Source organism: Leptonotus elevatus, chromosome 11, assembly GCF_054856555.1.
Source record: "Leptonotus elevatus isolate MCC_2025b chromosome 11, RoL_Lele_1.0, whole genome shotgun sequence".
Lineage (NCBI taxonomy): Eukaryota > Metazoa > Chordata > Actinopteri > Syngnathiformes > Syngnathidae > Leptonotus > Leptonotus elevatus.
The window spans coordinates 14,900,327-14,926,949 of record NC_141249.1 but is presented as its reverse complement, the minus strand read 5'-3'; the positions used below and the strand labels follow the sequence as shown (position 1 = coordinate 14,926,949).

General features: G+C 40.4%; 3 protein-coding genes and 1 non-coding gene across 5 annotated transcripts in view; all 4 read right to left on the bottom strand.

The window, feature by feature from the left end:
• Positions 1–421, bottom strand: part of unc13a (unc-13 homolog A (C. elegans)) — a 48,850-nt gene extending 48,429 nt beyond the window's left edge. Inside the window, exon 1 of the mRNA XM_086089531.1 lies at positions 66–421. Within this exon, the coding sequence (XP_085945657.1) occupies positions 66–87 (22 nt within the window). The 5' untranslated portion in view covers positions 88–421. The remainder of the gene's footprint in view (positions 1–65) is intronic.
• A 1,028-nt stretch (positions 422–1,449) lies between these two features.
• hmg20b (high mobility group 20B) lies at positions 1,450–6,483 on the bottom strand. 2 transcript variants are annotated; one of them, XM_086088236.1, is made up of 8 exons: positions 5,996–6,483; positions 4,633–4,833; positions 4,304–4,424; positions 4,175–4,221; positions 3,761–3,827; positions 3,198–3,413; positions 2,317–2,449; positions 1,450–1,920 (listed from the first exon to the last, which is right to left on the bottom strand). In XM_086088236.1, exons 1-8 carry the CDS (start codon positions 6,074–6,076, stop codon positions 1,908–1,910), a joined length of 879 nt encoding a protein of 292 aa, XP_085944362.1. In that variant the 5' UTR covers positions 6,077–6,483; the 3' UTR covers positions 1,450–1,907. The 2 variants fall into 2 exon arrangements, with proteins under 2 accessions (XP_085944362.1, XP_085944363.1); XM_086088237.1 differs by having other exon boundaries at positions 1,450–2,449.
• Positions 6,484–7,601: 1,118 nt separating this feature from the next.
• LOC147165976 (elongation factor 2b-like) lies at positions 7,602–14,809 on the bottom strand. Its single transcript, XM_086088744.1, has 13 exons — positions 14,663–14,809; positions 13,200–13,414; positions 12,087–12,268; positions 11,568–11,776; positions 11,266–11,444; positions 10,249–10,354; positions 9,795–10,047; positions 9,511–9,706; positions 9,067–9,433; positions 8,525–8,878; positions 8,265–8,447; positions 8,051–8,183; positions 7,602–7,966 (listed from the first exon to the last, which is right to left on the bottom strand). The coding sequence occupies exons 1-13, from the start codon at positions 14,663–14,665 to the stop codon at positions 7,773–7,775; spliced, it is 2,574 nt and encodes an 857-aa protein (XP_085944870.1). The 5' UTR covers positions 14,666–14,809; the 3' UTR covers positions 7,602–7,772.
• Positions 10,124–10,193, bottom strand: LOC147165977 (small nucleolar RNA SNORD37). The gene has a single exon (XR_015096606.1). It is a non-coding gene; the product is annotated as a small nucleolar RNA SNORD37 (small nucleolar RNA).
• Positions 14,810–26,623: the final 11,814 nt, after the last annotated feature.

Below are 26,623 nucleotides of genomic sequence, written 5' to 3'. Positions count from 1 at the left end.
TTTTTTTCCACACACATGACTAACATGTTAACGCAGCAGAACGCTATCACAAACGAGGGTCTTACCTCCAACGCACAGCAAGGACATCTCTCGATGGGGCTTTTGGGGTCAATTCTCGGCCTCTTCGCTACTTTCCCTGTGACCGTCAAACGCCGCTTTCGAAGCGGGGAGAAAGATGTGACACGTCCGCCTAGCAGCAGCCACACCACCGCCACCACTGCCGCGGCCCAACGGGCGTCGCGACGCAAAACATGAGTGGGAATTTCTTCGCACTTCGCTTGACGGCGAGCGCCGAAGTCCACCTGTCGATAGTTAAAAGATAATGAGGTGTCGGTGCGCGAAAATGGTCTTCTCCGTCGCCCTCAACGCTCAGCCATCTTTGTTGGGCTTTCAGAACCAGCGCTGAAAGGACAGCTCCTTCTCTCCGGTGTGACGTCACAGCGGCGTGGCGGGAGAAAGGACGTCAAATGTTTAGCCCCGCCCCTAGGATATTTTTACAACGTTACACTTACCGGTTCGACTGCGTGTTACTGACACTAATTAGGATACAGCAAGGGGATTTTTTTTGGAATAAAGCTATTTAAAAGTTTAATTGCTAAAATATCTTCTTTTTTTTCAAGCAGGAATAAAGTTCAGATGGAAACATTTTAAGATTTGATTGTTATTTTCGAATTTTGATGATTTTTCCACGGTAATTAAGTGGTTAGCGCATCCGCTTCACAGATCTTAAATTCGGGGTTTGAATCTGGGTTCCGGTCTGACTACGTTTTTTTTTTTTCATGTGTGAGTTTTCTCTGGATAATCCGGTTTCCTCGAGCCACATTCCAAAAACATGCATGAGGACAATCAGGGGGTGCCTAATAAAATTCACAATTGACACAACTAGTGTTGTTTGCCTGCATTATACTTAAATTATTGTCTTTCTTTTTTTTTCAGGAGAACCCAAACAACACTTAAGATTGGTCAATCATTTGTAAAATAAAATAAAATACCCTCCGAAAATGTGGACTAACCAATAGTATAGATTTGTGGAAAAAAATATAACATTTACCGAATTATGACATACACACACATACAGTGTAGGCCACCACTGCCTTCTGCTGGAAGTCATCATTAATTACAACTGACAAAAATTATACGGGACTATTTGTTTCTAATGACATCCAATATAAGAGCTAATTATAAAGTGTGTGCAATATGTTTATTAATGACGTGGTTACTCTACATTTTGGTTACAATACTTAAATTAGGAGACAAAATATTACAAACAGTGACAGTACAATAACCAACATATTGTCATAGTTAATACCTCTCTAAAATTGAGCTTGAATATCTTTGTAAACAGCTTGGCAGCCATTTTAATACAGATCGTGTATTGGATCTCACTAGATTAGAAAGTCTAAAGTGCCCCGTGAGTGTGTGATAACAAAGGTGACAAAGAGACAAGAAGCTTGTTTACCTTATATTGGAAATATTTTCAGCACAGTTTCAAACAGCATTTTGGAAGGAAAAAAAAATACAAATACAGTTCACACTAAATAATAAAAATGATATGACAATATTTCATGAACAAGTCAAAAGCAGAATTAATTTAATGTGTAGTTAGCCTCAATAACACTGCGCACACAGATGATCCCAGCCACCAATGCCACACGGCATTACTTGTAAACTCATTACTGACAATGTAAGCAGAGGGTACTGTACATATTACAAAATAATTTCTGCACACTTAAAATAATTCACACATTTGTCCAGAAGAGGGAGCGGTGCACACTTTAACCAAAACTGTGTTCATGGCACTGCTGTTTCCATCCCTCGAGACGGATCATCGATTGTACCCAACAACCTGAAACTCACCCGCCTGGCGCAGGAATGACTTGGAAGGCGGGAGGGGGCGTGTCACTGTCCTACAACTTCTCACTTGAAAACATAAAGCATGTTTTTTGGAGAATACATCACAATTTATAAGAGGTGTCGTAAGAGCTAGTAAACTAAAGATATAAGCGTGTGGTAATGTGCATTATAGGGAAAAAAAACTTTTTATAAACAAATGTAGGGACTAATTAAAATTATTTATTTTTTTAAATGCTTGCGTCTTTAAATGTCACTGATGATCATAATCAACAAAGTGCAGGTCCTCAAATTAACATTAACAAGCTGATTTAGTGACAATGTAGCTAGCTCCATCCACACAAGCAGTTGGAAAAAGAAAGGCTTCCTCTCAAATTAACACCTCAGAATAGTAAGTGCTTCTTCAGAGTATGTTCTTGTGTTTGTGCGTGTGTGGCAGTAAGAAAAAAAAAACACATCGTCTACCTGTCCAGGTGAGAGAGGACATCGCAAAGCTGCGTAAGCAAGGCCCGGTGCTTGTGTGGGTTCCCTTCCAGCGCGCAGCTGAGACGACTGAGATACGAATCCAGGTTTGCGAGGGACGGCGTCTCGCCTGTGCCTGTTTTAAATCACAGAAGACAGAAAACTTGTGGAACTCGCGTGAATTGACATCAGCACGATTTTACGATGCTTGTCCAGGATTTAATCACAGCCCATTTGAATTCTTGTAGGTTCGACTCTACTTACTCTTGAGCAGGTGATACGCGAGCTGTATGGTAGCGACGAAAGTGAGGTACGCATATGCACATATAAATCATTATATCTACTATTTATTATCATCTTCTGTGCATGAGCATTTTTAAACACCGACAAAATTTGCCTAAGCTAAATAGTTAGCAATCGCGATTAGCATTAGCGCACTAGCGATTCCCATTTAAGGTAACGAATCACTACCATTTAGTACACGCATCATTATATATACACACATGTAATAGTGTCTTAAAAGACACAGATGTCACTTCAACAATAGTCCATGAGCAACGAGTGGAACTGCCTCTTAGTGAGCTCAATAACTTCGTGTCCACTGTAAAAAAAAGTCTGTATAGAAACATGAACGGCTGCGCTTCAAGGCGGACATTTTCAATCGACCGATTTTAAAAGTGACTTATCCGACTTGGTTGATTTTTTTCTCTCTCAGCCCTAACTCAGGTTGGATTGTTTTTTTTTATGCGTTGTATACATTTGCTGTGTGCTGCAAAGGCAAGAAAAGCTGATGTTGACCTCTTGCCCCATAGTTCATCTTCGTCTACATCAAAAATGAAGGCATTTGCTCCACTGTTCCAATGCTTTTGGAGGGGACTGCTCACCTGGTAGCGGCACAGTGGACAGACTGTTGACCAGCGCGTGTTTAATGGCCAGCAAGTGCTGGTGAAGAGCCTGCGTGCGCTTCTCGTCCTGGCTCAGCTCCGCCTCCAGGCGCTCTTTGGCGTTGTACATGTCTTTGATGTGCCTCTGCAGCACCGCGTTTTGCTCCTCGAACTCCACGTTGGCCTTGCGGAGTCGACGCAACTCCGCCTCTCGAGCTGCGGTCAGATGAAGACAAATCGCCATGCGATCGAAATGAACAGACCATCGTAAATTTTGTGTCAAATTCCAATTTTAGTGCCTGATATTACAAGTATTCCTGCGAGAAATGAAACGTGACCGTGAGAAGTATTTTGCTTCGTTCAATAGACGTAGTACTTTGCTGGTACAATTGACCTGTATTCCCTAATACTTAATACCATCGTTGTGTGTAAATGGCAAAAGGCGAACTAAATGACTCGCCACTCAATGGCAGATCCCTTCAAGAAGAACGAATGTCAGCCACGTAAACCATGACATTACCACCATTCCTGAAAACAGATGTTTCACTTGTTATTTCTTTTACCTTTGTTCTGATCGAGAAACTCCTCCGTGAAGATGGGGATGTCAAACCTGCTCGGGAGCTCGGACGTCTGCATGGGAAAGAAAAATCTCATAATGGAGTTTACAAGGACCTCGGACTGACCAAAGCGGCAGCTGCCGCCACATTATTGAACCACCTCCCAAAAATGTGTGGTTATTTGAAATTGGGTCATATTGGGTAAGCCATTTTAAGTTTTCCTTTACATACTTGACTGAAACTGTTGCGGTAATACTTTACATTTATGTAGAACTGAACACTGTATCATAGTAATAATAACACAAATATATACAGAGTTGTTTTGACTCTCTGATAATTTGTGTCTCAGTAAGCTGCAGTTAGGTTGCATTACTTATAATTAAAGTGATTGCTATGGCATGTGAAGGGAGTGCCACGCACCTTTGGCAAGCCTGAACTGGCACTGATGATTACAGATGGAGTGTCCTCTGAAAGAGAGATTGTGTATTAGCACAAGAGACACCGCACAACAACACATGTGTAACGCAACAGAGCAAACTTTGTAGCCACCTTTCTTAATCCTCTTGTCTTGTATTTTAGTGCTGGTGATATGATACGCCTCCGTCTGATGATATTCCTTCAGTTCCTGGGCGTACTGCATCTTCTCCCGCTCCGCCTCGTCCAGGTAACGCTGTGAATGCACACTCAAGATGACTTCCTAAACATTAAAGAAGACAATATGGCATTTCCCCGCAAATTAAGAGTTGCCAGGAGTCTTGAAAATGCGAGTGACGCAGGACGGGAGTAGAGGAACCGGTTGTGCAATTGGAGTGTTTTGGGTGTGGCTAATTAAAAAGTCAATATCGCCTTTCATGCGCTTTGGATTGCTTGGGATTTACCTGTTTGTCATTTGGCGCTAATCGTGTCCATTCCGCCCCGAGCCTCTTGGTGATTTCTGGGAAAGGAAGGTCAGGATACCGGGCCCGCATCACTTCCCGCCGCTCATTCAAGAAGCGGACGTAACCGGTGACTGGTGCCTTGGGGCCGTTGGGTAGCACTTTCTTCCTTTTCTTGCCCTTGGGCCATCCTCGCTTCTTAGGCTACAGTGGAAGTAAGCAACAGAAGGGTAGCAGTAGTAATAGTAGTGGTGGCGGTGGTAGTAGTCAAGCAAGGTCACTTTTCCCATGAATAAACTGCCAGTGTGACAGCATGGCTAAAATAATGCAATACACTGAATCTTGCAAAGGCCAACAAAAAATTATGTGCAATAATTAATTATTATTTTATTATAATTATTTTATTTTTATTAGAAGAGTGGTGGCGGACAAGGCAATGTGTTGCCCAAGTGGTAGAAATAATTTTCTATTCTTTAAGATGTGGATTCACTAACAACTATTCACAGTTCATTGAAGACCAAATAAATCATTTATTGTGAACACATTTGAGTGTCATGAGCAAGTAGATTTAGAAAGTACAAGTACGCCCCAAACAGAAACCTTTTTAAGGTCATGTTTATTTTGTTAGCTCTATTTAATTAGTTGAGGGCTGTGTAGTTATAAAACAAATTTGGAGGGTGCCAACAATATTTAAATTGTTTCTGGGCAATTTTGGTCAGCTGAGTCCGAAAATTACATCTGTTTCTTTGAATTTGGTGTAGTTTTTACGATACTGATATGTTTGGCAATTGACTCATAATGAATGTGCTTCGACAGTTTATGAAATGTACTTGGTTACTAACCTACATATTGGGTGATGTATATTAAAATTTAATGTATCATTATATCACTGTCAATATTATACTGCATTTTGCACATTCCACAAATATTACTGAAGCTTTGTTATTTTACTTAAATTCAACATCTTAATTTTTTTATTAACGTAACGTACTAGTTAACGTGGCGGCATGATTATGGTCGTGCTGCACTAGTAGGCTGTTTTTCATTTGATTGGTTTGTATTTATGCACTTTAAGTGTTTTTCCATGAAAATATTTACTATAATTGTGACTTTACTACTGACTTAGCGTTGGCCGATGATGGACTACGACGCGTTCCGTTTTACGTACACGTTGGGGTTAGCTCGCCGGCGTAGGAACGGGAATACGTCGTAAACATGAGGATACTTGCAAATGTACTTATATAATGGCGCCAGTTTTAGGCTAGAACTAGTTAATTCTAACATGATTTCAGTTGGGGAAAAGTGAAACAACAGAAGCTAGCAGGTGAACGTTGGAGGCTCCAGTGTATAAAAACAAAGCACCCACCTCCTCTTGAGGCTGTTCTGTGGATTGTGAGGCTCTTGGCTGCTGCAGAGCATCATTCTGCTCCTGTTTGACGCCACCCATGATTTCCGTCAGTCCTGCTGGAGTGTACTCGAAGCAAATCCCGTCAGAATTAGGCCGTGTTGTGGCAGGGAAGAGCAGTAGGCGAAACTTAAATAAAACGAAAGCGATAACGTCCCCCGCATGGACGCCGCTTCTCCCTTGCTAAACAGCTTGCTAGCATCCAGTGAGACAATATACAAGGAAAAAAACAACAGGGAGAACGAATACAAAAACGCGGGGAGAACGAATACAAAAACAATTAGACGTAGTGGTGTGTATTCCAACGTAGGGACTTCCACCGTTGTATAAACCTATTTAAAAAATAAAATAAAATAAAATTATTACTCCATTAGGTTAATTATGACTCCGCTCACCGGAAAAAAACTGCTCTGTAAAACAGGAAGAAAAGCCAGGCTGGCGCGTGATTGGTCAATAAAGTCACTCGTCATTGGTCTATTCCTTTCATTCTGATTGGTCAATACAGTCACTCCTCATTGGTTATGACGGGCCTCTTCAAGGTACTGATTCTCGATGGTAAAAATGTGCGAGTTTAGGCACATTACTAATTACGAGTTTACGTTACAACTCAAAATGGCGGTTTTATGCTTAATTCAAGGAGGTCGAAGTCGGATTTATCCCATTCGGAGTCACAGCTCAGCCATCAAAGCGTTCGAGGCAAATGTAAACAAAGATGGCTGATTCCGATCTGGTTAACGGTTAACGTAGTCACGTTGTGTCACGTTAACAAATGTCTTGTATTTACATTTGCCTCGAAGATTTTGAGGTCGGAACTGAAACAATTCAAGTGGGATAATTCCAATTTCCTGCTTTCCACGAATGCAACATTTTTCCTCGGTGAAAGTATTCTCTTATTTTTGTGAAGATTACTGCATTTTGATTAGAAAATTGGTATGTATGCTAGTAACGGCTAAAAGCAATACAATACACCGTGGAACTGAAATATTGTAGAAATATCAGAAATGCCAAGTTCAGTCCCTAAGAAGCAAATACATGTAACAGCGCTTGTCTACACGTCGCGAAGTATGGTTAATATCAAAGACCTAGAGGTGGTTTTCTTAATTTAGGGGCAGGACTCAAAATGACATCAATTAATGTGTTGGTAAAGGGATTTTAGAATCACGCACATTTTAATGTCATTCATAGTAACAATATCTAACATTCAGGTGGAAATCTGCATTTACTTCTGCTATACATTTTGGTAAGTGGGTGTGGCGCTTGCTTAAAAAAAATGCGTATGACCCATTCTGCACAAAATAGCGACCAAAAGGTGTACAATTCAGGCCGACCAAGCGGGAAAAATGCAGACCACTATCTGGCTAGGTCTCCACCAAAAGCAATTTAATTGCTTTTTTTGAAACGAATTCGCGGCAGAAATAAATTACGCCCCCTGGCGGCTAACCAGGAAAAATCCCGCCTTCTCAGCCCGGGCCTGGTAGCAATTATTCATCAATAGAAACATTGCAAATACTATATAGGACAGGATGTGACATGAAGTGATTTGAGTTAGAAAACAAACACATCAACATAGGTTTTATTTCCTTTTATTTGTTTACAATTTTTTGTTAGGTTTATCATTTATATTGTCAATCCTTTTGGCAAACCTTGGTGCTCACTGTGTTCTGTACAGTCCGGTCCCACAGTGCAGATTACATGTGTGGTGAGGAATGAGGCAATAAGCAAATCGTGGTCCAGGCTTTTACAATTTGTCCAGGTAGTTGTCCAAGGCTGGGACACCTTCTTTGAGACCCTTACGTTTACGCGCATCAGTGACCACAACACCAGGCTTGGAAGAGGGTTCCAATGGGTTTCCAGGGAGGATCTGCCAGTGGTCAAAGACACACTGGGGGAAGGCCTGGCCACCAGTGTTGGAGCGGAGGTCAGCTGTGAAACCTGCAAACGCAGTCATAATTGGATTAATGGGGGCCAGGCCGAGGGGTCTGGGTGGGTTTTTGGCTACTTTACTGAAACACTTACCGAATGACTCCATGACAGGCAGGTAGGCTTTGATGACACGCATGGGTGTACCAAGGACACTGGCCTCCTCAAACACATGGCCACGCCTCTTGGTCAACACACCGTAGATTCCACCCATCGCAACCTCAGGACACTACACAAAAGTACATTAAGTGTTTTAGTTCCAAGTTATTCCAAATATTACCATGGCACCAAATCTAAATGAAAGACTTACCTGGATTTCCACCAAATAGACAGGCTCCATCATTCTGGGCTCAGCTGTGAGCTCGCATGCATACAGAACTCTGCGAGTGGTGGGCATAATCTGGCCACCACCACGATGGATAGCATCTGTATGCAGGGTGACATCATGGATATCAAAGCGAACCGCACGCATGTTCTCTTCACAGAGGACGCCCTAAAGACAATAATCAAGATCATCACCAATTCATACACATTTTGATCAAAGCCGATTCAACAAATTGCCTTTCATACCTCCTTGACAGCCCACTGGAAGCCGGCTACAACGCTGTCCTTGATCTCATTGAGGTACTGCACACCCTTGGTCACATCCACCAGCAGGTTGGGCCCAGTTCCATCAGGCCCAAAGCACCAGATCTTCTTGCAATCTGTGGCTTCCCACTCGTACTTGTCTGCAAGGTAGCGGGCACGAGCCTTCAGCTCCTGACGAGCGCTGACATCTCCCTTCTCAATGTCCTCGGCCAAGCCGTCCTCCATGGGCCGTGCCCTCATGAACAGACGGTTGTGCTTGTTTGGGGACTTGGACAGACACGTGATTGAGGACTCTGCGCTGACGGTCTCCCTGTAGGACACTACAGGCTCAGATTTCTAGAATGAAAGACACCAGATATATTATTGTATTGATGCATTTGGAACTGGAGTGCCAGTGTTCAAAAGACCTGCTACAGACAGGCTGCCCGCTTCTTGCCGAGCAGCCATTGAACAAAGCACCAGGAGGGTCATTTTAATTTCCCTTCTGATGGTAAGCATTGAAAATTTGTTTTCAAATAAGTCACCTTGAGAGGAATGCAGGCATGGTCCTCTTCGAGATCCTTGAGGCAGATCTCCAGATGCAGCTCTCCGGCTCCAGCAACGATGTGCTCCCCAGACTCCTCAATGATGCACTGCACCATGGGATCAGACTTGGACAGACGCTTCAAGCCCTCTACCAACTTGGGGAGATCAGCCGGGTTTTTGGCTTCCACAGCGACCCTCACCACAGGGCTGACGCTGAACTTCATCACTTTCATGTTGTGTGCCTGATCAAAGGTGGTGATGGTTCCGGTCTTGACCAGGAACTGATCCACACCGACCAGACCCACAATGTTACCACAGGGAACGTCTTCAATGGGCTCAGTGTAGCGACCCATCATCAGAATGGTCCTGGAAGGAGGGAGGGGATGAATTAACGTTTGAACGACAGTGGTCCAACAAAATTCAGGCCACGTTTAAAAACAGACCTTTGGATAGGTTTTAAGTAGAGGTCTTCTTTCTTTCCAGGGGTGTAATTTGGTCCCATAATGCGTACTTTAAGACCAGTAGAAACTGTTCCAGAGAAGACACGGCCAAAGGCATAGAAGCGCCCCTTGTCACTGGTGGGTACCATCTTAGAAATGTACATCATTAAAGGAGCCTTTGAGTCACAAGTCTTGATACCTGAAAGAAAAGATTAGTTGGACAATCAGGGAGAAAAAAAAAAGCAATTATAATTGTTACATTACTCAATGGGCTTTTTCCATCATACCAATGGCGGCTTCATCATCATCGGGTCCTTCGTAGAGCAACTCGCAACGGTACCTCTGGGCAGTGACAGGAGAAGGCAGGTGGATGGTGATCATCTGAAGGAGGGCCTCTCCGGCCGGCAGCCAGCGACGCATCACGGCCTTCAGCAGGGGCTTGCCTTCTTTATCCTTGTCATCAGTATCCAATTTGATATCCAGCTTCTGAATCAGCTTGCTAGTCTCCTCCTTCTTGAAGTTCATGATGGCATCAAACACCTGGGGTGGGACAGAGCACACTCGTCATATCAAAACACTGCAAGGAAAAAATCTTGACACTGACATTCTGTGCCCTGCTCAGACCCAAGACAATCATCACTAAAAATCAGGTCAAAGTGAAGAATGGTAGTTCAGTCATCACTTGCAGGTATTAGTGCCGACGTGCAGTTTGGCCTCATTCAGTGCACAATTAAACTTTACCTTGAAGATGGGATCAAGGATAAGATGGACAAAGCTGCGAGGTAAAGGCTTGCCGTCAGCTCCATTTGCAGACTTGCTAAATTTGCCACTTGCTGGGTCAAAGTACCTGCAAACAAAAAGCATACACTCAGTCCACAAATGGCCTTCCTGCCTTTCAATATTTACTGTTGAGAACCTGAAAATATGTGGAGTTTGACACACACAAATCTAAACGACTAACCGCTGCTCCTCTACAAAAATAATAATAATTAAAAAAATTATATATATATATATATATATATATAAATAATATATATATATATTTTTAAAGACAACACTAAAGAACTTTCCGTTTGTGTTGATCATGGGGGCACAGTGTGGATAAAAGCGATTATGTTATGCCTGAAGGAAGACCAGATTTGTCATGAGGACAAGCGCATTGCATCGTTTTTTTTAAGCTCACACCAGCAGGCGAAAGCCGGACCAATGTTGATCCTTGACTGTCCTTTTATCCGGGTAGCTTCCATTTTTCTTTTTTTGTCTCCTCAGACAAAACTTTTCAGTTGTTTAGCAGCTTCTGCCAGGAAAGCAGTAATCGCGAGTTAACATTCAAATTAACTTCCATCTCCAATGAATGACTAAAAGAGGAAGTGGCATATGCCATAAATCAGTCAAGTACAAATAATAGTATTTTGTGTGGCAGTGTTTCTACCATCCCCCTCAAAGTTGCTTGGGGCCAGTAAAAATGATACCGACCCCCTCAAGCCACTGCAAAGGTACCATTCAACTAGTTTTAAGTTGTTTTATCAGAAGATGTATGAAAATATTTTATTAAGGTTGAAAAGTTATTTGGTGTAACTTTAAAGCGAACCACAAATTTTTTCTCTCGAAAAAGTGGTTTGGCATATAGAGAAAATGGCTGACAGTGGAAACACTTTGCGAGGCTTGCTGACAGACTACAGCACACGCGTTGCTTTCTAGCCATAGGTGTGTATGAAACTACACATAGTTGATTTGAAAAGCAATTTGGGTCTTTACTTGTCACCCCACAGCTTCTTCATCATGTCTTCCACCTTCTTGGCACGCTCAGCATCAGTCATCTCGGTGTTGCCCTTGGCAGCAAACTTAGCTGCATACATCTCAGCAAACTGCTTGAGAGTGAAAGCCCATCCGTGGAGGCCAGAGCCAAAGCCAACAGTGCCAATGACTGGATCAATCTAGAAGTTAGCAAATTAAAACAAATATTTACCAAACATTTGTAGTGCTTGAAGTGACTGAACCAATTTTGTTTAAAGTTTTGCAGCTGTGCAAAAATTTAAATGTTTATATAGACCACACACCTGGATGTTGCCCATGGGTCCATCTTCTTCACCATAAGTTGAAATGATGACATTAACATTCTCGATGATACACTGGAAAGTTTTGTACAGTTCCTCAGCCTCGAGCTGCAGCTCCAACAAGGCGCGGTCCATTTTGTTCATCATCAGGACAGGCTTGATGCGCTCACAGATGGCCTGACGGAGTACGGTTTCAGTTTGGACACACACACCTTGCATGGACAATTACAAATGACGTTAAATATTATTGAACATTGACAAGAACAAAAAACCAACAGGGATGCAATCACTTCTAGAGATGTAACAATAACGGTAATAGAGATATCAAAATGTCGTTATTTACAAACATCATATTGTGCCCCCCCCCAATTAGTTTAAAAAACAAAATCATGACTTTCTATATAGTATCATGAGCGTTTATAATAGTCACCCTCCCCACAATATCGTGATAATTATCAATTCACGCCGTTTGGATATCGTTACATTCCTAGTTGCTCCCATCTTGCGTGTTGTTACGCTTACCAGAAACGCAGTCAACGACCACCAGGGCTCCGTCAGTGACACGGAGAGCAGCCGTCACTTCAGAGGAGAAGTCGACGTGTCCGGGAGAGTCGATCAGGTTGATCAAGAAGCCAGTGCCATCCTTGGACTGCTTGATGAAGGCCATGTCACTTTCGGATAACTCGTAGAACAAGGAGATGGCGCTGTAAAAGGGGGACGTGCAATTTCAAACCTAGCAATACAGTAAACTACTAGTCGTATAATTTGTGCAATCGAAGTTTTCCAGATAAATATTTTTTTTTACCAAGGGTCAAATGGGCATCACTTTGACACCCGAGAAATCTGCTAAACTACAGATTAGTGAGCACCAAAATAAGTTATTTCTGGTACTTTTTTTTTTAATAGGGTGTTTATGATACAACCACAGGAAAAAAAGTGTTAAGTGCAATAACGGCACTGTGTGACTTATGACGGGCTGGCTGCATACTCAGCCTAGAATATGAAACTACGGCTATGTTTAGACTGCAGGTCTTAATGCTCAATTCAGATCTTGGTTAATTAAATTCATTTTTGTGCTATTGTCCATATTGCATAATAATTGTGACCAGTTTTTCTTGTGTGAACTAAATGTGTTCCCTGCATGTGCAAAAGAGAATACATCACAACGTAGTTTACGGAAGTAAATCTGGTCAAAGCGTGCAGAAGCTCATCTTTTTTATTATGCCATATCTACAGAGGAGCAATATGAAAGGAAATCCAAATATTCGAGGAAAAGGAGATGAGAGATCTGAATCAAGCCGCTAAGATTGGCAAAAAACAACAGGTCGCATATAGGCAAAAAAAAAAAAAAAAAAAGAGAAAAGATTTGGGTTGAATTTGTCTGCTGTGTGTGAACACCATCCTGTTTTCAATTACCTGTCTTTCAGGCATCTTGCAAAGTGTGCGGTTTTACCTCACAATGGCAGACAAAATTTGCCTTCCAACCGGTCTAAGGTTTAATTGTTTTCAAAATTAGAACTGGCAAGTCAGTCATGGAATGGATCCTGCTAAACTTTGGACTTTATAGCCAATGTCACACACAGCTTAAATTACATTTTTAGGAATTGGGGGGCGGGGGGCAACAACAACGCTTACGTAGATTTGATGGTAATGCACCGGTCCTGTTCATCCTTTCGCGTGTCGGTGAAACGGGTCTCCCCGGCGCGGGACGAGGCGATGATACCGGCCTTTGACACGAGGGAGTCGGTCAGGGTGGACTTTCCGTGATCAACGTGCGCAATCACGGACATGTTACGGATGTTGGCCTTCTTGTCCATGATGGTACGGATCTGGTCGATTGTAAAGTTCACCTGCAACGACAATAACTGATTAGGAATGTATACACGGAAATAGAGAAACATTTAATGCCAAAGCTTTACAGATGTGGCCTAAGTGACACACTGTGTACAGTCTGAAATGTCATTGAGTGTTATAGTGAATAACATTTTATTGCCCACTACGAGTTTGGGTAACTTTGTATAAAATAAAAACAACAACCTATAAATCATTCTCTGTACACAAAAACATTTCCCAAATATAGCAAAAAAACACATTGTGTGAGCGCTAACGTTTGCTTGACTTCACAAACGTGAAACACACACACAAATCAAATTAGCTTCTCAAGAGTCCGTTAGTCATTATTGATCACTAGGTTACATTTCTTCATGTCAGTCTTTACAAAACAAGACAGATTTTCTTTCACTTGTCTCATTTCCCCTGTAAAAAGCTCACGAGATGGGCCATTCTCCATTCATTTTTAAACACTGTAGTGTAGATAAAGCCACCTCACCAGTTGTGAGGGGAAAAAAAAAAAGGTCTGACGCATCTTTTTTTCCTCCCCCTTTATTTTAGTCAGGGCGTTGTGAATCCGCCATGCCAAGCATACAAATGTGCATTTCCTGATCAAGATACGTAGGCCTCACATGCCTTGGGTTTACACTTGAAGTATGGGGCGCTAGATGCAAACATTTGACGCTCGGTGTCAAATGTCGGCGATAGGCCACGTGTACAGATTTTGACACAATGCTATGAGTTAGCATTAGCATTCCAATTAAACGTCGCAGCCTACGGGAGAATGACAAAAGGCCGGCGGCTTCTCAAACCGAGCCAAACAGCAGCGATCTCGACCGACAAGCACGTCGACCGGCCACGATAGACGGAACTCGACTAAAGACAGCTTGGCGTTTCTTATTACCACCAGCTGTTTGGGCCGTTTGTGTCAATGCACAAAGAATCGACATACAACAATAAAGAGCCGGTACGCTAGGAAACCGCCGCTCGAATTACAGGCCTAGACGACAAGAACGCGACAAAGAAGGGAAGCGCAACGCTTTTCATATAACTTAAGAACAGATCAAGCTGGCACTCTTTCTCGAGACTGCTTGGCCTTCAAAAGCGGTAATTACGACAAAATGGTTGCCATTTATCATCGGTGAATAATCGACGCCATTTTCGCTCGCGAGCACATAAAAAATCTCTCAACGCGGTAATATTAACTGTGAGACCACGGTCCCGTTTTACATAATCCGCAATCATTCTCGAAAAAGGAATCGGCTTACCATTTTGACGGATGGTATTGGATTCGCTCGGTGGAAAAAAAGCCGACAGCAAGTGTTACACTGCCCACCACACGAGGGCCTAGGCAGGGAAGAGAACGCTGACGTCAGAGGAATTGTTTATATAAGGCGTGCGTCGGATTGGTGACGTCATCACGCTCTGGCGCAGCCGCACCGAGCCTCTTCTCGATTCATGTCAAGACTGGCACTTAATCGATTTGTCCAGTAGATGGAGCACTCGCTGTAAATGTAAAATCTTTTCACAAGTCAAATAAAAGTTTGTAGCATCATCTTGTTTGTTGCCTGAAAAGTTACTTTATTCTACACATTAGTTACCATTGTAAATGTGCAATTACTGTTGAAAAATAATGTACTATAATTTTTATGTAATATACTGCACATCAGTTTTCCATTGATCATTTTTTGTTTGTTTGTATTTGCGCTGTTTGGCGGCTGCTATAAATGAGATGTTTTGTTCTGATAAAAAACAAATAAATGAAATGAAAAATGAAAAGAATGATCAGTTTAGTATAATATTTATTATTGACAACCATTAATATGCAGACATGCAATGTCAGACATGCTCTTTTGTTGTCATTATGATTATGTGCATCTACATTTTATTTTATGTTTGATGGATGACTACACGGAGGAGAAGAAATGGACACACACATACACAAGAAAAAAAAGCTATCATTATTTATCACACTGCAGAAAGGTCCTCTTGTATGTTCAGTGACTCAAGGCCACAGTGCAACAGTCTGCCAGGCCAGCCATTAAATGAAGGAAACCAAAGTGAATAATATAGTAACCATGGCGATAAAACAAGCATATTATGGCATGCTAATAATAAGTAGTAGTCATTTGCCCATTTATTTTCTATATTGCTGTAACTAGGGTCAACGGAATGATAAAATAGTACATGGGATATAGTTTTGGTTCCAATGCAGTGAAACAGTTATTGATTTTTTTTTTTTTTGTGCATTGCCTTCAAAAGTGTGAAAGTGACAGTGCTAAAGGCTTGAGAAAAACAGGAATCAGTTCATGATGATTATTTGATGTCCCTCCCACACCAGATGTGCTTGTCCATTGCATGCAGAATAATTGCCGGCGACAAATGTCAGGCAACTCAGCCTGAGTAATTAAAAATGAATTGGAATGACATGATTTTCAATGGATATTTTGTTCTGCAAGCCATGGCCTCTGGACAAATTATGTATAATGACATATAATATTCACAAATATTCTTAATGAGGATCACTCTGAACAAAATAAATAGGAGAATGGAAGAAACAAAATATTAGGTGAAAACTACACGTATAATGTATGTAATACTACATTATCCATTTTTTTGTAGTTGTAGTATAGTTGTAATAAGTTGTAATATTACAAGAATAAAGAAGCAATATAATGATAATGCAGTCACAATAATACAAGAATAAGTCATGAAGTATGAGAGATAAGTTGTAATCTTACAATAATAAATAGGAGCATTATGAGAATAGAGTTTTAATATAATAGAAAAAAAGTTTACAAGAACGAAGTTGTAATATTGTGGTGCCAAAGTTTGATTTGATTAGTGTAATATTATGAGGCTAAGAATTAATTCCTGCTATGATAAGAAAAAGTCAAAAATTATGTTGGAAAAAACCCATGTAATCTTTACAATAGTAAAAGGATGCAATTTTACGTCAAAGTAGCTGGAATTTTCCCAAAATTACCTCTGAATTAAAAAGAAAAAAAATCAACAGCAAAAACAACAATGCAATTATAAATTCATATTATGACATAGTACATATGTCTGATCTGATTCACAAACACATCACATGATTTAATAATTTTTTTGTTTGCTATGCTCGATAGTTTCTTCTATTCTTTCAATTGACTTTATTGATCCTTGCTATTTTTCACAAATGCCACCTTCTGACGTCAATGGCCATAAATGATTTCCATCTCTGTAATTAGTCACGAGTGTCCATGAGGAGCTACTTAATTATGAGCACTTCACGTGAGCCAGTGAGGCATTTTGACCAATCCAAACACATTTGCACAAAATGGCAGCACGGCGTTAAAAAAAGTGTTACTTGCAATCGTAACGCATGTGCCCAAAATGTTTTTTTACTTTGAGGTGACTGCCCTTACGATGGAGGCCAGCTGAAAAAATGATGTTTTTTTGTGTATGGCATGTTTGACTTTGCCTTGACCTTCAAGTTGTAACGTAGCAGAAGCTCTTAAGCCAAAGAATAACCAACCAACTTCGTCCTGATTTGTGAGTGTGACAAAGTGAAACGCAAACTCACAAATAGACGTGTATTTTGCCTCCCGACTGCATTTTTGTACCTATACTCACATTTCCTTTAGCAAAATATCCATTGATGTAATACGCCCCACACTCAAGCGTCCTCCTCTTTTGGTTGCTTGGCAGTGCTGCTGCAGCTTTTAAGACACACCTTGTCAGTGCCGAAAGGGGTTTTGGGTGTCATGCTACTCTGTGTTTACTGACAGTCAACCTGCAACATCCATCACATTCCACTGACCCAGTTTTTTTGAAAGGTCATGCTTGCATGTAGTCACTCAACTTCCGCACTCACATTCTCCTCTTTTTGTAGATGCTCCCAAGCGGGGCTTCTGCTCCAAGTTTGTCTCTGCTTTTGTGCTTCATTATACTTACAATACCATGGCACCTTCTTCTTCTTTAAAAAAAAAAAAAAAAAAAACAGAAGATTTGAGCAGATTACATTTTGTGAGTGGGATCAATGAAGACATGATTTGATTTGAAAGTGGACAATTTGTTTCAATAGCTTCCCTAAAATTGGTAGCAAGAGGTAGCCCTTTTATTATGACCAAAATCAAAGCACATCATGGAATCAGTTTAGGTTTCAAAATGTCAACATCAACAGAATCAACAACTATAATTTAGTTACTCATGGGAAAGTGGAACAACATCCACTTTGTGATGCTGGCTGGCCATCCAGTTGTTTGAACATTTTACCCCCATTTGAATTCAATTGTTTTAATATAACCATTGCTGCCATAAGACTGTTATTTATCAACAGACAATGTTTAAAACAACTAGGGATGGGCAGTATGGCAACGATGCCAGGTATTGTTATTGGGCCAATTCCGGGACTTATTTCAAGTATCGGTACTCGCAACGGCACCTCAACCAAGAACTAGAAATTAAAAATTAAATGAATAAAAAATGGCAAATTTTGGGAGAAAATGCTAAGTTGGGATAGAGCCTTTAGGTCTTTCTTTTGGAATTATCTTTTCTTTAAAATTGTCTTTTCTTTTTAGGGAGGTGGGGGCTTGGATTGCATGTATCAATAGTACTAGTGGGTGACTACTCAAGAGTTGAACACTCAGACTATATCGGTCTGAATTTTTTTTTTATTGCACATCCCTAAAATCAACATTTTAACTTTCCTTAATCAGATACTGCATAATCATTCCTCTGTTGTCCCCACGCCCAAACTGCTTATTGAAAGAGAATGAGGGGAGCCGCTTTGATTAGCCGGGAGTCAGCTGCATTCCCTCCCACAATTACGCAATCACACCCTTCGACCTGCGTTTGTCTATAGGAAAATACCAAAGGAAAGAAAACTTCACCCATGTGAACAGTTAGACTGCGCTTTTGCACTAGACTTACGCTAGGCATGAAAATAGGGCCTAAAAGCAAACACTGAAAGCAAAAAATATATGTAATGGGAATCCATTCACATAAACAAAAAAACAAAAACATTGCAGACATTGCACGTAATGCATAGTCGCCTGTGCTGAGAATACGAAGCCATTTTATTCAACATTGTTATCATGTCCCGTAAAGTGAATTTCCCTTGTACGTAATGGTGTGCGCAGTCAATTTGCAGCATCGGTTATCAGAAAATAGACGCGGAGACAAAACAGATAGAATCATCGCAAGAGACGATAACAATTTGATCGCGGTGCGCCTCCTAAATAGCAGCCCGACAGCTCTCTGAACACCACGTCAGTGTGCTACAAGGCATTTCCTCCTCTGACTTCTTGGTTTCCGATTTGAAAATGAAAGATAATGGAACAAAATTACTGACTTTTATATGAATACATAGGGCAGATTGTGTTATTTTCTATTGATACACATACGCAAACAAAGAAACTTTTTTTTTTTTTTAAGTTTTCTCTACTGTCCTCAGACTTGAGCATTTTTCAGTTCGCTGTCTCTCTGATGTCACACCTTCAATCTTTTGAACCCTCTATTTCATTAGTATAATATTTTTTTTCCTCATTAAAACCCTGACGTATATGATCTGAGACATGCATTTCATTGGATAATCCATTAGAGGGCAGTATCACCCAGAGGATGGCTTTTCCAGCGACCTTGCAAGATGGCCCCAATTGAGAAAGGGGAGACACTTATACTTATTAATAGTGGCATATGTTCTTTCAGGTTTTTGGAAATACTAATATGTTTGATATATGTCTGTTTATTATAATATTTTTGACAGTTGTAAATGTACAAATTTAAAGCAGTGCGACCAGGTGTATCAAATAGGATACAAATCAAAAGTCATATGTGGAAGTGGATATAAAATAATAATAATTGGGGTTTGTACAAAAGGATCAATAAATATTCTATTTACAAAGAATCAGAATGTTCTCTCATATATTTCATGGTTCAGGCTTTATAGGGATAAAGTTGCTTAAACTACAGTTTTTTCCCCCCCATATGGTTGCAAGAGTATGGAAGAGAATTCAGGACACAGGCCAGTACTCCGGAAGAACCAGAGGGGTCCATTTGAGGGCAACAACCCTACCTGCTGTTTTGTTGGAGGAATGGTTCAAATGGTATCGTTTCTCCAGGATGGCACATCCGTTCGACAGAGTAGGAGACAGATCAGTACATCAGGATAGTTGGAGGTGGCTGTCCAAGGGCAATAAGCCCTCAGCAAGATTACTATCTGCTCCTTTGTGGATGGAGGATCGGAAGGAGCACTGGCCAAAGATGTTGCCCAAGTAGAACAGCTCCTCCTGGATAGCACATCAGCACGCCAGAATGCTGGCTCTGTTTCCCAGCACAGTGCCAACAGCCTGGAAACGATAGCATGAGACAGGCCAGTACGCCAGCATCTGCAGAATCTAGTCCCATGTAGGTTGATTTTTTGAAATAGTGTTCATTAAATTCTTTTCAGCTGCATTTTGTTGTTGTTGCAGATTTCCTTCTTGTTTCTGCAGTTTCACACCGGGACATGTTGGTGCTTGTATTTTATAATGAGAGTTGCTATTGACAACTACCGAGAAGGACAGTTTACCTCCAACTGTTACTCCCACTGGCAGACATTTGTTTCTGTGTGCCGCTCGCCTGGGAGCATCTTCTGCGACACACAATGTGGCAATCAATAATTCTGGAAGGATGTGTGAAGAGATCTGATTTCAAAGGCCTGATTGGATTTCCAGATACGCAGAAACAATACTGCAGAGACGAGGGGAAAACACCTCAACGTCCGCTACCTTGATTATGACTAATAAGCCAACAATCAGCAAAATTAGTTAACAAGTTGAAACAGAAAATGCACTCAGTAATGGCATTAATGTAATGGACAGATCACGTAATCTATACTATTGTATAGATAATAATGTTTTAAAAAAAAAAAGTGATCCCAAAAAACTGCAGTGCTGTCAAGTCTTTCTCTGCAATTTGTTTTCGAATAGAAAATTGATCCAGCTGCACTTTTTGCTTATGCTGAATGAATCTTTGCAACCTAGATATTTGATCGTCAGCCCGACAGGCCTTCAGAGCGGCAGCAATTTGCGAGAAACTCTGCACATTTCCCTCATCTGCGCGGCTTTGTGGGTCGGAGCGTTTCGGCTGTGTTTTTGAATTTTTAGTGAGATTGTTGTTTGACGTGTAAGAAGTTTGCCTTGTGGGACTGGCGACCTCACATTGGCAATTTGGTGCTATTTTCATCTACGCACAAAAAGACTGATTTGCTGTTTGATGTGCTGCACTACTTTGGATGAATTGTAGCCTCAATGTGAATGGAACTTTGGACCATTTTTCAGTTTCTGTGACCACATTTACAAGGGAGCGATTTTAAAAATGCGAAAGGTTTATTCAACAGCGTCCTTTGAATGTCTATTTACACACTATTGTTTACATATAGACAATAAAGAGTTAACGAATGAGACAATTATGCAGCTGAACCAAAACAGCTTCATGTCAATGAAGTGTGAGTTTTCCAGTCCCGCTATTTTTGGATTACAGAGCATTCCATGACCTGGCCACAAAAACTTTACAAATCTTCAAATACCTTTTTATCCGGACTTTGAAGTTAATTGCGTTGCTAACTTGCTACTCACTAGTTTGTTTTATGTTTGTGTGACAAGTTACAATGCAAAAAAAAAAAAAAAAAGTGGAAATGAGGCCTTCACATTAGGCCATCATCTATAAAGGAAAAATTTAATCTCCCTCTTAATATAATTGCCTAAGTAATTTTTTTCAAAAAAAAACATATTTTTTCCCTAAATCATCTCCTCATGATGCAAATGGTTATTTTTTTTGTGTCTGAAAAAATGACTTAGGCAATTATTTTAAGAAGGTGTCGATTTATATTTATATCATTAATGTTTTTTTTTTTTGGTTTGCTTTGAGCGTGGCATTAATATCCATTCATTCAAAAGTACTGCAACGCGTTTTTAAATATTTTCCTTGCAAGCTTCAAAATGCTCTTGTTGTGTAAATATGCAGTCAAAAGGACTCTGGTTTTCATTTGAACATATTAAGGATAAGGCTTTGTGATTCAGTCCAAGAGACAAGCACATATTGCGTCACTGCCTCACGCTACGGTCGTGCACCACCGCTCAAACAGTGGGGTCATAACATCAGCACAATAGTGTCAATAGAGTACGAGGAAGTCAGAGGAAATAGTTACAAGAAATGGAAAGAAATCGTGAGTCTCTAACTGCACTGTGTCTCCAGTGCATAGCTCGCGAACCCATCCTCAAACCTCGCCTTTGTGTCGGACTCATTTTGTAGTCAATCTCTCAAAGCAAAATCTCTGCAACAGAGTAGCCCATCCAATCCGATTCTCTATGACTTGGCTTCTCTTTACCTCTGAGAGATTTGCGTGCCTCTGCATACTCAGCCTCCTGTCTGATCACGCGCGTCTTATTGGAACAGCTGATGTGTGACGGCTTCGTCTTGTGTTGCCTTTCTTATCTGTATGGTATGTTGTTTGGAGATCAACATAGTAGCTTGATTCTTGCATTGTAGACGCGAAGCGAAAGGCTTCAACGTTAGGTACACCTGCACGATTTCATGAAGTACAACAATGTCCCTAAAGTGTTACAATATTGAGTTCAATCAGTCAAATCAAATATGGATTTCCAATTGTAGGGAGGATATACAATTGCAGGGGACAAGAAATAGATTGCAAAATGTCTTACAATTCTTGATGAAGCATGTCACAGAAATGTTAAGGGCCCTATTTTGATTTTTAAAAAAAGGTGCCCAGGCACATCCTCATTTTTGTGCCAGGGCAAATCGAGTTTAGCGTGTTTGTGAAGTAGACTACAATTTTGACAGGGTAAATAAAAGCAGGTCTAAGATGTGGCGCAGGTGGTGTAATTGTATTTCATTCATCAATATGACAACAATATGGGACAATCCCTCTGAAATGGAAAAATCAATTCAATGAACGTATTATGTGTGGGGCTAGGGGCATTGCATGAGCGCCTGCGCTACAAAAAAGAATAAAGATAATTGTTGAACCAATTTAAGATTACAAATTGAATTGTTGAGCATTAAAAAAAAATCGCTTCAATTGGTAACACATGCTTGAATTAGTCCAAAGTGAATATGTTAAATTTAATTAATTATGAGTTAATTTATCTTAATACTTTGGATTGGAGTCACTTAAGATTAATTTAATTTAGGTAGATTTTATATTAAGTTTAATGAACTCAAAATTAATTAAACATTATATATTCATTTGGACAAACTTAATTCAATTGTGTGTTACCAATTGAAGTGATTTTCTTAAATTGGTCAACAATTCAATTTGTAATCTTAAATTGGTTCAAAAATGATCTTTTTAGAGTCTTGTTTAGGAAAGTAGTAAAACAAAGTGAACTCCACCCATGCGCTTGACTTGCGCTGGGCACGAAAATAGGGCTCCTGGTAGGTGACAAAGCAAAATGTCGGTGTTTGATGGGCGGATGACGGCTTATTCATGTGTGTGCATTTGTTTGACCTTGCCTAAGAAGACATAGACACTTCTTAGTGCAGCCACCAGGTTGTATTTGAAGTTTCTCCTTGCAAGTTAAAAAAAAATTATATAAATTTGTGTCTCTCATTATTCTCAAAGTCTATCTTGTCTACTAAAAGGTTAATATTTTCCCTTGACAACATAGTTCGCAGAAGGTTGCTATTTTTGAACTTCTAATTTCTTTAACTGGGCCATGCAGGTTTTCCATCTAAGCCGTTACTAATATCAAATATTCTGACTTCAGATGAAGATTTAAAATCCAGCCAAAAACGTTAATATCTCGCCTAAACTGAGTCAACCGCTTTGCTCGCCAGGATAAGAGGTTGGATCATGCAAAGAGATGAATAAATCTCATTTTGTGCAATGTGGGGAATACGGGGAATGGTTGGGGGGTCTTGTACTTTGAGGCACGGTGTCGCTCGATAAACAAACCGCAGGAGGTTAAGGATGTGTTCAGCATTCTCTAACAGATATTTCAATCCATACTGGACTTCAGTGGATGAGTACCTGGCGATAAATTCTACTAAGATAGTCAAGGGTGGAGTTAATGTGACCATGACATTCACTCCACTGTTTTTGTCTACAGTTAGAAAAATAAAGTGAGATTTCGGCACCATAAAGACAAATAACAAGGAGGCAGACATTGAGACAGAGACAGATGATGATGTTGAGAGGGTTAAAGAGAAGCCAGTTGAAAGCATCACAATAGCGGTAACAGACGACTTTGAGGAGTGAGGACAGAGCTGGAGAGAGAGACAGAAGATCTGAGAGTGAGATACAAGCAGAGAGAGAGACACAGACAGAGATTTTACAGGAGAGAAAATGCAATTTGCCTGCTCAATGTGTGTTACGTTCTATTTACATGCAATTAAAATTAACATTAAGTTAATGTTTATTTAACAGGGCCAATACAAATACATTACATTTGAAAAGAAAATGGAAAATGTATTGCATAGAAGACATCTAGCTTCTGGTAAGGCTTTAGAATACAATGAGAGAACATACTGACTACAATACAAATATAATTAATAAACAGCATTAACAAAAAATTAGCTTGCAGCAAAGCAATTTAGACATTAGTGTATGTGTGTCTCCATTTTGAGCAAAAGACAAACAACAATGAAAATCAATACACTGTTTTCAGCAAGCCAGTAAATACATTTATTAAACAACTAGACTATTGCAGCCTAGCTTGTGTTGTGGTAAGTTTAATTAACGTTAGCTACAACACAAGCTGCGATTGGCTGGCAACCAGTTCAGGGTGTACCCCGCCTACTGCCCGAAGCCAGCTGGGATAGGCTCCAGCAACCCCCGCGACCCTTGTGAGGACAAGCGGTACAGAAAATGGATGGATGGATGGACAACACAAGCTGACATTAACGCCTGTTCTCACAGAGTTCATTAACAACTTTATTGGCCAAAAATCTTACCTAATAGCAACAATATAATTTTATTCGTGGTTGGGCTATTCACAAAACGATGATGGTTCAAATGGAGATTCGAGTGGACATTCAAACGCAGTTAGTTTGCCAGCTAAAGAACTTGAAGTCAACTGTTCAGCAGTACAGTCAGTGAAGCCCATCACAGCAGTTTATCAAGCCCTCTGTCGTTGCTGTCGGATTCACTCTCATTCACGCGCGGCAACAAAATAAGAGAGTTTTACACCGTCTCCCCAGCTAGATAGCTAGCTTTGCTTAGCTATAGGATGAAGATGCTCCATGACAACGACGATGTATTTTGTAAATAAAAAAACTAAGGGAGTTTTCCCCAGAGAGACTGCCTGCCCTCAGCTATAGCTAGCTAGCTTAGCTATAGGATGAAGACGGTCTATGACAACAACAATGTTATTTTGTACAGCATCAAAAGGCACAAAAACTGACCAGGGTTCTACCTTTGGCCACAATGCAGCATGGCAGCCTGGTTAAAAATAAGCCATTCTAAACTAAAAATCAAAACTCTTAGAAGTTGTAGGAGTCAAATAACTGAACTGTTCAAATCCTCAGAGATAACAAACTGAGAGCAGTTGAAAATGACATTTGAAGAAGCAAGATTACATTTTTAACACTTCATGCTAGAAAGGGATATGAATTGACAAAGGCCAAGGTTTATAAAATGAGGTTGTCATGGTTGATGGGCGAATGACACAATGAGATCAACTTGGTCAAGTGGCTGGAATGAGTTTTACGGCCTGACTGATAGCTTGCTACTTAACCATGTCAAGATGAATATTTTATTCCAAATTGTTGGTTCAATACTTCTACCCATTGTTAATAAGAAAATCATGGAATAAACAATTCTCCTGTTCTGCCTCAGGTGTAATTTTGCCTCTGACATTTGGACCATCTTAGATTGTTAGCACAGACACAGCTTTTATCTCATGTCTGATGATAATAATGAAAACTGTTGTTCGTGGTGACTTCATATTCACAGGCAATGTTCTGTTGTTACAGGGGAGGTAGAAGATAAGGACACACGAGATATCCGCTCTCAAGTGTTATCTTAACCAGAAGGTTTAATTTTCATCCTACTATGGAGCTTGTCAGCGCATCCTTGACAGGATTATTCTGTAAATAACTTTACTAACACATCAATGAATAGTAAATAACATCTCCGTCCAGGCTATACACTCATTGACTTTTCAATTTTATTATGTCCAACCCTATGGGAAATTATGTCTAATTTGACATGCGACATTATGCCTTGACATTGCTGATGGGTGTCATATGCCTGTGTGCTGTCATTCTGTAACGAGCCGACTATATTCATTTGTTGTCAAACAAAATTGTCTGCAAAGTGAGCAAGGCTGCGAGAAATGTGTTTTTCCATCCACTAGAAGGTTGCTTTTGATAAATGCTGATAGTCTGTTAGATCTCTCCGATTCATGACAGCACTTGATTAAGTGTCCCTACGAAGAGGTGAACTATGGAAGGACCTTGGCACCTTCAATTCAAAACGGATTTAATTAACCTTGCTATGAATTTGAATGGGAAAAGATTAAAATTATGACTTTTAAGGGTCACAGTCAAGGGGCAAAGGAAATTGGCCATCATGATTGCTATGACAGCTTGGGCTCCAGTCAAGTGAATGAAACGCTTGCAATTGTGTGCTATCATTCATTTATTTCTCACCCTTAGTCGGAAAGTGGCAGGAAACATTTGTGTACTAAGTACTTACTGCTGACTTGTTTAAAAAAACATGTGCTCAATTCAATCAATCAATTAATATTAAATTTTTGTAATATGCATTATGAAGCAAAAGGGGCGGCCATTTTGCCACTTGCTGTCGACTGAAGATGACATCACAGTTGCTCAGGGCTCAGGTAACAACCAATCACAGTTCAGCTTCACAAAACAGATGCGCTGTGATTGGTCAGCTTCAGAAAACAGGTGAGCTGTGATTGGTTGTTGCCTGAGCCCTGAGCAACTGTGATGTCATCTTCAGTCGACAGCAAGTGGCAAAATGGCCGTCCCTTGAGATGGATAAAAATGGGGGGATTTTGCTGCATAACTCAGAAAGTCATGTCTAGACTAGCGAGGTCACATATAACATTATTGTCAATAAATGTTTAAGGTTGACATCCATTTTAAAATGGCAAAAGCAAAATTAAAAAAAATATATAAAATCAATTTCATTTCTTCACTTTTATGTCAAAATGGTATAGACCAGCGACGGGCAACTTAAATGCTGGAGGGGGCCACCATTTTTATCAGTTTTAGTAAGT

Excerpts from the sequence above, each read along its gene's own strand:
- LOC147165976 (XM_086088744.1), bottom strand. Across the intron at positions 11,777-12,086 it reads GGTCGTTGACTGCGTTTCTG|GTGTGTGTGTCCAAACTGAA; the intron begins GTAAGCGTAACA and ends TGTCCATGCAAG. Across the intron at positions 8,879-9,066 it reads ATGCCTGCATTCCTCTCAAG|AAATCTGAGCCTGTAGTGTC; the intron begins GTGACTTATTTG and ends CTTTCATTCTAG.
- hmg20b (XM_086088236.1), bottom strand. The coding sequence starts at position 6,076 with ATGGGTGGCGTCAAACAGGAGCAGAATGATGCTCTGCAGCAGCCAAGA. Across the intron at positions 3,828-4,174 it reads CCAGTTCAGGCTTGCCAAAG|ACGTCCGAGCTCCCGAGCAG; the intron begins GTGCGTGGCACT and ends TTTCCCATGCAG. Across the intron at positions 2,450-3,197 it reads GTCCACTGTGCCGCTACCAG|GCACAGGCGAGACGCCGTCC; the intron begins GTGAGCAGTCCC and ends GATTTAAAACAG.